The 11320-nt window shown below is 43.0% G+C and overlaps 1 protein-coding gene and 1 pseudogene across 2 annotated transcripts; one reads left to right on the plus strand and one right to left on the minus strand.

The window, feature by feature from the left end:
* Positions 1–541: 541 nt before the first annotated feature.
* Positions 542–5264, plus strand: LOC123395996 (beta-1,2-xylosyltransferase XYXT1-like). Of its 2 annotated transcripts, none has more exons than XM_045091022.1 (4): positions 542–974; positions 2714–2806; positions 3493–3627; positions 3699–5264. In XM_045091022.1, the coding sequence occupies exons 1-4, from the start codon at positions 818–820 to the stop codon at positions 4895–4897; spliced, it is 1584 nt and encodes a 527-aa protein (XP_044946957.1). In that variant the 5' UTR covers positions 542–817; the 3' UTR covers positions 4898–5264. The 2 variants fall into 2 exon arrangements, with proteins under 2 accessions (XP_044946957.1, XP_044946958.1); XM_045091023.1 differs by having other exon boundaries at positions 3511–3627.
* Positions 5265–8640: 3376 nt separating this feature from the next.
* LOC123396166 lies at positions 8641–10885 on the minus strand (annotated as a pseudogene).
* Positions 10886–11320: the final 435 nt, after the last annotated feature.

Consider the following 11320-nt stretch of genomic DNA (forward strand, 5'->3'; position numbering starts at 1 on the left):
ATGTGCACCTTTCAATTTCTCGCTCATTGTCGGTTCAGATTCATTAAATACTACTCCTTCCGTCAAAAATAGATGACACGCAAATGGAGTATCTAGACGTTTTTTCAGTCATGCTCTCACATGAAAAATCCAAGCGAATGCATGAATCATTTTTCTGTTCTCCAGCAAACTGCAGAGCTCAAATTCATTTGCCTTTGGTCATGGCAAGTCAGAATCATCCAAACCGACCCAACGCCCGAGGTGTGGTGCCAGATCCTTCTACACCAGTCCGCACCACATCTGGTCAGCTGCACACATGAGTTTCCAATCGGCGCACGTTGGTCACCACTCACCACACCAGTGGCGATGGCCTCGGGTTCTCATGTCCCATTAATGGCGTGTTTGATGGGTTGACTGCCTCGGGTGTCTAAAAGCAAGTCACATCACCTGTGTAATGGCAATTAACTGCGCTGATCGTCGAACAGCGAGCCCACTGCCATACTAATCGTGTAGTAGTACTATTCTATCTATATCATACGAACCAAGTCGTTGATAAGCCAGAGACTCGCAGAGACTTGCATTCGTAAGAGTGAAGCTTGGTGTAAGAGTGGATCCATGCGGGCTCACCGCCCAAGCCCTACTAACTAAATCCCCTACGTGGACTCCACATGGAGATCACTAGGCTGTGTGTGTGTGTGTAAGTATACATACATATGCGCCACAGACGAATGCTACTCCGTGGACAAATTTAGAAGGTAGCTCTAGAGCCGAGGGAGAGAAGAGACGGAAGGAGATTAGGAGAAGCGACCGTCGGCCGGCCAGGACGGCGACGGGATATATGGCTGCCAACTCGCCGGCGGCGGCGGTGAAGGGCGTGGCGAAAACATTGGCTCGCCGCCGGCAGGCCGTGGTTGGGTTCCTGTTCGCTCTCGTCGTCATCCTCGTGCTTCACACCACCGTGGTGTTTGGCCCGTTCCAGCCGACGAATGGCAATGGTTAGTACTACTTGGTACTGGTAATCTTCTTTTGTTGGATCTTTCGTAGTGAGCTATCGTAGGTATATAATGCAACCTCAACTAGTACTCCCTCCGTTTCTAAATATTTGTCTTTTTAAAGATTCAACTACGGACTACATAAGGAGCAAAATGGATGAACTTCCGTACATAGTCCATAGCAAAATCTCTAAAAAAACAAATATTTAAAAACGGAGGGAGTACTAAGCATGTTACTTCGTAATATTTGATAAGGAAACATATGACGCTAGTATCATCATATATATCATGATACTATCCTGGGAGCACCAACTGACTTGATACTTCCTCTATAAATAAATATAAGAGCGTTAGATTCCTAAAGTAGTGATCTAAATGTTTTTATGTTTCTTTACGAAGGAAGTACTATATATTACACTAAATTATTTATATTATATGAGTCATGAAAAATAGTACTTTCTTAGTTATTATCTAAAAGATCTTATATTTAGGGACGAAGGAAGTACTAGATAGTACCCCCTCCATTTTCATATGTAGTAGTAAAAGGGTCTTTGTTCAATTAAGGGCACTAGGATTCAGGTCTGACCCCGAACGTGTTGTTCTAATCATGAGGTCGTATGAGCTCGGATGAATAGTAAAATTTAAAAATTTCTGATTTTTTTGTGTGAAACATTAAAAAATGTTTTGATAGCTCGCAAAATTTCATCTTGAAATGACGTTCGTGAAACACGTGACCGAAAAAACAAAACCGATGCTCCAAAATGCATTTGAAAATAATGTTTTAGAACATCGATTTTGTTTCCTTGTCAATTTTTTCACGAATGTCATCTGATGATGAAATTCTACAAGCTATCAAAATTGTTCACCCGAGCTCACATGAGCTCGGGATCAGAATAGTCGCGTCTAATCCAATCTCCACTTTTCTCTCCATGTTTATTTCCTTTAGAACTTGGACGTATTGATTTCTCCCTGCCAATAACTTTCTCTTTCTGTACATTATTCTCACACAAGTTGTGTATGCGCCGCGGGCCGGTATTTGTGTGGTGTGTAGTTTTCCGGTGTTTCCCTTAGAATCCGCTCCCAATCCATACTTACCTGGTTTTGTAAAGTAACATAAGAACTTTTAGATCACTAAGGCCCTGTTTGGAACCATAATAGATTATAATAGTCTGGATTATAAAGATAGATTATATAATATGGTTTATAAAAATAATCTAGGTAAGCATGTTTGGAGGCCAGATTATATAAACTATAATCCAAATTTTATATTGCATAATGACCCATCTGTCCTCTGGTTTTTAAAAAAAGAGGAAGGTGGTGGTGGCAGAAATGTAATTATCTTCAACTTTACAAGGGTAATGGGTCATTAACAATCCATAATATGATTTTAGCTGGGGTAGAGTAGATTATAAGATTTTAATAATCTGTCCATCTAGTTTCTATAATCTACACCATAATTTGTCTTGTTTGAAGACATAATAGATTGTAAAAACTAAATTATATAATCTGGGTGGTTTCAAACAGGTCCTAAACTAGTGATATATAAAGTTTTATATTACTTTATAAAGGGAGTACTAATTGAAAGTTAACATTGAGCAGTACTACCAAATAAGCTACATGATTTATTCACAATATTCCTAGTCTCAAAACATGATCACACTATCTTTAAAATTTGTAAGTGGTATATTTATATACGTTATTTACTTTTTTATTAATATGCTTGCTTCTTTTTATGTGTGTAGTCATTATTCAGTCCCCAACTGGTGAGCAAAATGCGAGGACCTCTTCTCCTCCAGCGTCACCAGCGTCGTCGGTGCCTAACAATTCTACTCAAGGTATATTAATTACAACTGCACACGGGGTCATATTATTATGTACTCTATCAATCTCATAATATAAAAACATTTTTGACATTATAGTAGTGTCAAAAATGGCAAAAATGCTACATTTCTATATGAATTCTACGTAACCTTCCACATCTTCCTTCTCCACTAATTAGGCTGGTTGTAATGCAGAGTATCATATCCTAGTATCATGCATATGATACTACTCTATGATACTACACCTGTAATGCATAATATCATATGTTAGTATTATAGAATAGGTAATTTATTGATACGCAAGACACAAAGTAGAACAACATTTAATATGATACGGTATCATAATATGATACTCAACCCTTTCTTTCTTCATTTAATTCTATGCAACATCATCAAAGTTGTCTAGTTGGCATGCATGATACTAGCTATGATACTCTCATTACGACCAGCCTTAAAATTTACCCCTGATTTCAGGGTGGGCCCACGCGCCCCTATCTACTAATGATTGTCCCCTGTGTAACTTACGTTAATAAATCACGTATATGTAACAATATTGCTCCCAAAATGCTTCTATATTATGGGACAGAGGGAGTAGTTAGCAGATATGTGTACGAATATGGTTCTATCAAATTCATAGTAAATAAATGCCTAAGGCCAAATCAGTCATGTTTGATTTTGTTGATGTATATTAACATTGACAGCTGCACTACATGACATAGAGAACGGGCAGAAGGACGACGCAACCAAGAAGGAAGGCCAAACAGTAAAAAATGATGCTAGTGACAAAATGCAGGCAGAGCTCATCCGGCAAGAACTCGATCAAGACGTCAAGCATGGTTAGCTGCGCTTAGCTTGCTTCGCTCGAATGTCATTTCATTCATCATCTGAATCGGCCGCATGCATGCAGGTGCACCAAGCAAGCCCATCTGCGACCTCTCTGACCCAAGATACGACATCTGCGAGATCTCCGGTGACGCCCGTGCCATTGGTACGAACCGTACCGTGCTCTATGTCCCTCCTGTCGACGAGCGCGGCGCAGACGGCCCGGAATGGGCCATCAAAGACCAGTCGCGCAAGTACCTGGAGGACATCATGGAGGTGAAGGTCAAGACCCTGAGCGCCGCCCAGAGCCTGGTGGCGCCGGAGTGCACCTCCAAACACGATGTCCCGGCCATCGTGTTTGCCATGAATGGGATCATTGGCAACCCATGGCACGACTTGAGCGACGTCCTGATCCCGCTCTTCATCACCGCCCGCGCCTACGACGGCGAGGTCCAGTTCCTTGTCACCGAGCTCCAGCCGTGGTTCGTGGAGAAATACCGCCTCATCCTCACCAACCTGTCACGCTACGACATCGTCGACTTCAACAAGGACTCCGGCGTCCGGTGCTACCCGCACATCGTAGTCGGCCTTCACAGCCACGGCGACCTCGACATCGACCCGGCCCGCACGCCGCGCAACTACACATTGCTGGACTTCCGCCTGTACATCCGGGACATCTTCTCGCTCCCATCAAAAGGCATAGGAATCCCATACAAGGAAGCCAATAAGAAGAACTCAACTGATGACAACACTACTGTCACCGAAAAACAAAAGCCGCGGCTCTTGCTCATCAATCGTGGCATGAGTAGGAAGTTCGTCAACCTTCCGGAGATCACCGCGGCGGTGCAGGCAGCCGGGTTTGAGGTGCTGGTCGTGGAGCCGCACCGTGACATGAGCCTCGAGGAGTTCGCCCGGATGCTGGACTCGTCCGACGTGCTGATGGGCGTGCACGGGGCCGCGCTCACAAACTTCTTCTTCCTGCGCACCAACGCTGTCGTCCTGCAGGTGGTGGGGTTGGGCCTGGAGCGCGAGGCCATGCATTACTATGGAGCGCAGGCCATGAAGGTGATGTTGCAACACGTTGAGTACTTCATCGCCGCCGAGGAGAGCACGCTCTACGAGAAGTACGGCAAGGACCACCCGGCGGTACGTGACCCGGACTCGATACACAAGCAGGGATGGCAGGGTGCAAAGCAGTACTTCTGGGCGGAGCAGGACATTAGACTCAACGTCACCAGATTTGCTCCCACGCTGCATCAGATACTTCAGACGATCCGGGAATAGAAGAAGCAGATGTGGGATATATACCACTAGCTAGTACTCCCTTTGTCTTAGTGTTAAAATCGCCTTATGTTATTTATATGGGGGTTGCTACGCATCCGCCGGTAGATGAATTGAAAACATCATCCACCTCCTTCACCGTTGGATTGTGACACAAACAGCCGGCAGATCTCTCCTAAGGTGCACGTCGCAAAATGCAACAAGATAGATGTTGCGTAGCTCGCTATGCAACAACAGCTTTGTTGCGAAACCATTGAAGTGTTGGACTCTGTTGTGTTTGCAACAAACATTTTGTTGCAGAAACATTTACAAAACGGAGATGGTGTTGCAGAATTTTTTGTTCTCGTCTTTACTATTTTTGCAACATAGATGACGTTGCGGGAGGATTTTTGCAACAAAGGTGGTGTTGCAGATTTTTATTTTCGTCTAAACTTTTTTTTGCAACATAGATGATGTTGCGGGAAGATTTTTGCAACAAAAGTGGTGTTGCAGAAAAAAATCCGTCTAATCTTTTTTTACAACATAGATGATGTTGCTAGAGGATTTTCGCAACAGGAACGATGTTACAGAATTCAAGCAACCTCTCCATGAGCATGTTGCTGGCTACCCGTGACCGGAACGAGAGACGGCGGAGAGAGATCAGAGAGAAGACAGGGTCAGTTTTGAATAAAAAACGAGCAACTCAAGTCAGATAAGGTAGAAAGATGTAGTGCGGTGCATGGGTCCAGAAAGGACACGCGTTGCGCGCCAGAGGCGACGGATGCCTCGAACTGAATCCGCCGGCTGACCAGGATGTTTTCCCTATTTATATTATGAGACGGAGGGACGGAAGCAGACGTGTTATTTTTGTGGAAAGAAAAGGAAGCAAATAACTTGCGGAAAGTACGAAATTCGAAAAATAACATATTCAAGAAATGCTGAATTATTTTTGTGGCAAACACTAACAAATTTTCTGTTCATCCAATATCATATGAGCTCGGGCTAAGAAACATCACGTCCACAACCTGCTTCTTTCTTGTTGTTTCAAACATCATATCTAGAGAAGAATTAAGCACAAACAAGGTGCCAACTAGTGCACAGTGTACAAATCGATCGACCAGAAAACAAGACTTACGTGCAGGACATCGGCATGACCTCCTTAACTACTCTTATAAAAAAATATTTTCTGAGACTAACAAATAAGTCAAATTTGTACTGCAAATTCATGAAATGTTTTGCAAAATCGGGTTAATTTTTATTTATTTATGGTCTTTAGTCTATGTTTATGCCTTATTGAAGAAAATGAAGGAGGTGCAAAAATCTATGTGCAGGACTCGACTTTCAACATGGAGAATATTGCTACTATAATTGTGAAAAATACAAATGAACTCTGAAAATAAAACATGATTAGCATTGTTCCCTCATATGGTTTAAATATGTTGTGATAACAAATTTTGAAAGGTTTTAAAAAATTATCACTTGGACTATTTAAAGACCATACAATCTTCAAGAAAATCTAGATTTCAAGAGGGCACGTGTTGGGTTCTAAGGGAAAGTGACCATTGTTTTATAGGTTGAGCTTGAATGGGACGTGGGCTCCTACAGAGGAAAGCCCAACGAATGTCAGATGCAAAGCCCTGCACCTCATTAAGATGATGTTGGCATACTCTCCTACAAAAAAGAGCAGATGCCATTGAAGATTGGAGTGAGGTACAACAAGGCCATTTCCGTCCACCTTCTCACCGGGTCGTATGTGGACGTTACCACTCATACAGCTCCCAGCCAGCAAGCAGTTAGCTCTCCTCTAGAAATCATGGAAGTGTGGATAAATCGACAGAAGGTTTTTATTTCTTAAAAATCGCCCTAACCGTCCTAAATATGGACCGAGAGCGGTCTCGAGTTTTTCGGGGTCCTCGAGATCACATTTACACCATTGCCTGACACATGGTAGAATTTGACTTTTTTGGGATCTGTTTACTATATTTAAGGCATTAATTGCATTTCTAGGCATTTAGTGTATATAATTCAAATTTGTATGGTAAGTGCATGATTTTTATTTTTGCTAAATTAGGTTTAACATCCTATCTTTGAAGTCTATGTTTTGGCCTTATTAAATAAAAGGAAAAGACTACCAAATATCTCGGTGCCAGAACCCGGCCTCGAACATGGAGGTTATCGGGTTATTTAAGTTATGAAAAATGCAAATGAAGTCAGAAAAATATGAAACTTGCCTTGATGCCCTCATATACAATCTATATATTATGGTACAGAATTGAGAATGTTTCATAAATGCTTAGAAATCAGACAATCTCCAAGGAAGAATGTAGGTTTCGAGAGGGAACGAGTTAGGTTCGAAGGTAAAAAGCAGTGGTTTCTTCATCTGTTGAGCTTAGAATCTGGACCACCTGTGAGACGGAATGTGTGTTTCGAGAGGGAGCGAGCCATATTTGATGGTAAAATAGTGTTCCTTCATCAGTTGGGTTCATTAAAGTTTCTACACTCAACATACACTATTAAATGACACATGACAAAATTTGGCATTTTTTGGGGTCCGTTTGCTAAACTAAAACATTAACTGCATTTCTAGGTATTTACTGTATATAATTCAAATTTGACCTGCAAGTCTATGTTTTTTTTTGCAAAATTGGTTTGAATCATCTTATTTGTCGTCCTTAGTTTATTGGTATAGGCCTTATCCAAGAATAAAATAGAAGAAAAAGAAAAAAGAAAGATGAGTAAGATGGCAATGGGTCGGGTTTGGAGCGGGTGGAGCTGGTCCAAATCCAACCCATGACCCATATTCCTACCCTCTGCCCATCCATCAAAGTATCCATGGGCACAAATTATGCCCATGCCCAAACCCATTGGATATCCACATATCCATGTAGCTCCATGGGCATAGAAAAATCAACATGAAGCCTTCCCAAAGATCAAATTAACTCTTCGTCGTTCCTTAACTAAGATTAAGATTAATAATTATGTTAGTGGAGTTGTGGGGGTTTAGGGAACATGGGTCAGACTTTCACCGTCTCTGACTGCGAGTGAGTTGCGTTGGACATTTTCTTAGTTTTGTGTCACTACCATATGGGCACATGTGTCACACGGCTATCCACTAGATATCCATGGAGCAAAAGTTAAAAATGTGCCCAACCCGACTGTTCATGGGTATCCATATCCACGGATCCATGGGCACAAATGCGCTCCATACCCTTGTCCAACTGGGTCGGGTATCCATGGGTATCGAGATCCATGGATAAAATTGCCATCCCTCCAGAACTTTGGAAGAACAAGTTACATCAGCACGTTGTCGAACGAGTTTGGCCTAAAACATTTAGATCATTTTAGGCCAGCCAGCCAAGTAGCCCAGAAAACAAACAAAGGCACGTATCCAGATCTTTTTTTTCTATACTTCCGAGGATAATTATGTTTCGAGTCCCTTACAAATAAATAGGGGGCTTGTCGTGTCATCGTCGCCCTTCTATTGGCTGAAGATAAATTTTGGAGGTTGCCTCTTAGCCAATTTTGACATCAAGAGCTGTAAATTGAATCGGGCCATTAGTTTAAGGGTGTAAAATAAGTTTCCCTGAAAGCAGATATGTCCATAATCCTTTAGTAAATTGAATTGGGCCTTTTGTGCGGAGTGCTTCCTTTCGGGAGCTTGAATCTCATTTTACCAACAAATTTCCAGTCAGCGAAAAGGAACTGCTTTGAAAATGAACACATTTGTTGTTTTAACCTTCTTGTAACCTACTGATATTTCTTATCCTCTATTCTTTGAGCGTCTGAAGTAGGTGGTGCAGCGTGGGAGCAAATCTAGTGATGTTGAGTTTGATGTCCTGCTCATCCCAGAAGTACTGCCTTGCACCCTGCCACCCCTTCTTATGTATAGAGTCCGGGTCACTCACCGCCGGGTGGTCCTTGCCATACTTTTCGTAGAGCGTGCTCTCCTCGGCGGTGATGCTGTACTCGACGTCCTGCAACATCGCCTCCTTGGCCTGTGCGCCAAAATAATGTATGGCCGCATGCTCCAAGCCCCATGGCACCACCTGCAGCAGGGTCGTGTTGGTGCGGAGGAAGAAGAAGCTTGTGAGTGCGGCCCCGTGCGCTCCCATCAGCACGTCGCACGAGTCCACCATCCGGGAGAACTCCTCCAGCCTCAACTCACGGCTTGGCTCCGCGACCAGCACCTCGAACCCGGCGGCCTCCACCGCCGTGGAGATCTCTGGAAGGTTGACGAACTTCCTGCTCCTGCCGCGGTTGATGAGCATGAGCCGTGACTTTTGTTTCTCGGTGCCATCGTCGATGCCGCCGGTTATGTTCTTCTTATTGTCCTCCTTGTATGGGATTCCTTGGCCGTCTGATGGGAGCGAGAAGATGTACAAGCGGAAGTCCAGCATTGTGTAGTTGTGCGGCGTGCGGGCCGGGTCGATGGTGAGGTCGCCGTGGCTGCGGAGGCCGACTATGATGTGCGGGTAGCACCGGACGCCGGTGTCCTTGTTGAAGTCGACTATGTCGTAGCGTGACAGGTTGGTGAGGATGAGGTGGTACTTATCCACAAACCATGGCTGGAGCTCGGTAACGAGGAACTGAACCTCGCCATCGTAGGAGCGGGTGGTGATGAAGAGGGGTAGTAGGACATCGCTGAAGTCGTGCCACGGGTTCCCCGTGAGCCCATTCATGGCGAACACGACGGCCGGGAGGTGCACTCGGGCGCCACAAGGGACTGGGCGGCGTTTAGGATCTTGACATTCACCTCCTTAATGTCCCCTAGGTGCTTGCGGGACTGGTCCTTGATGGCCCACTCCGGGGCGTTGGTGTCGCGCTCGTTGGCGGGTGGGACATAGAGGACGGTGCGGTTGACGCCGAGGGCACGAGCGTCGCCGGAGATCTCGCAGATGTCGTACCTGGGGTCGGTTAGGTCGCAGATGGACCTGCGAAGAGAACCTACATGCATGCGGCAAATCCGTTTTGTACTGCATCAGATGATGAATGAAATGACATATGAATGTTTGACGGTGCCTCCATCATTCCCATCACCGTCTTGATCGAGTTCTTGCTGAATGAGCTCTCCCTTCATCTTATGAGCAGCATCATCATCATTTACTGTGAATCAAATGAAATTAAAAGCTGGTCAATTAGTAATTAAATTAACCGCAAGAGACTAGAGAATACATAAGACCGAGAAAATAATTATGTCATCACGAACGATAGATGAGTTACCAATTGTTCCTTTGTCTTTGCTACCTTCTTTCCCCATCGTTTTGCCTACCTCGTCCTTCTGCCCATTTTCTATGTCATGCACTTCAACCGTCAATGTTAGTATACATCAATCCACAAAGATAGACAAAATACTGTAGCAGATTATTTGTCTAACTTATGTCTAAGTTATTTTATATGCATTACATATAGTACAAGGGGAAGCACCAAGACGTACCTTAGATATTCAAGTAAGCCATAATAAAACATATATAGTCCGAATCAATATACAATTTATATGTACTGTAACAAACTGTATATATTTTGAAACATATATAGGTATATTAGTGTAACAAAAAAGTGTGTGCTCACGAAGCTGTGTAACAAGAAAACACACACACACACGCACGTACGCACGCACGATATCTCCCCCTGAGAATGTATTTGCCGTGTTTTATACTATGAAGCATATCATTTTTTTCAGAAGTCAAACTTTGACAAAATTCATTGAGAAATATGTCTACATCTATAATACCAAATATATACAATAATGTGAAAGAGTGAAGAACATCCTAGGTCTTCAAACTATGTCAGAGGTGTCATGTAGGTCCTCAAGCTATGTCTCGTAATATATATCTAATGTCATGTATTTAGTGTTAATCATATTATCTCTCTAAAAGGTACGACCGTACACATATCTTCAACATAACTTGACGTCGTAGTACTAATTAATATACCTTGAATAGAATTATTATGCGCCAATGACACTAGAGGAGGAGAAGTCCTGGCATTTTGTTCTGTACCCTCGCCCGACATGGACTGTAGAACGACTGCACGTACAAAGAAACAAGCATGCATATTGTTATGAAAAACTTCATGAATAAATAGACGTTACAACTCTTTAATTAACAATGGGTGGTCTCGTTTTGAGACCAGAGAAACACTATCGTCTAGCTTGTTTTTTAGGACTGCTCAGCGTTTACTTTAGTAGTACTAGCATTTCCGCAAAAAAAAAGGCGCTAGTCCTAGCTAAGTAAGTTAGATTTGGAGCTTAATAGAACAACTAATGCAGTACAATAGTGGTGTGGCTGTATGTGCTGGATTTTTAGGGAATTTAATAGAATAACTAATGCAGTACAATATTTTGAATGGAGCTATGAATTTATATGTATCTCTTGAATATTATTGAGGAACAAACTCCATTCTCCTGAAAAGAAAAGGTGACTAACATGTTTCTTGACTTTAGAGCAA

Source organism: Hordeum vulgare, chromosome 5H, assembly GCF_904849725.1.
Source record: "Hordeum vulgare subsp. vulgare chromosome 5H, MorexV3_pseudomolecules_assembly, whole genome shotgun sequence".
NCBI classification, from domain to species: Eukaryota; Viridiplantae; Streptophyta; class Magnoliopsida; order Poales; family Poaceae; genus Hordeum; species Hordeum vulgare.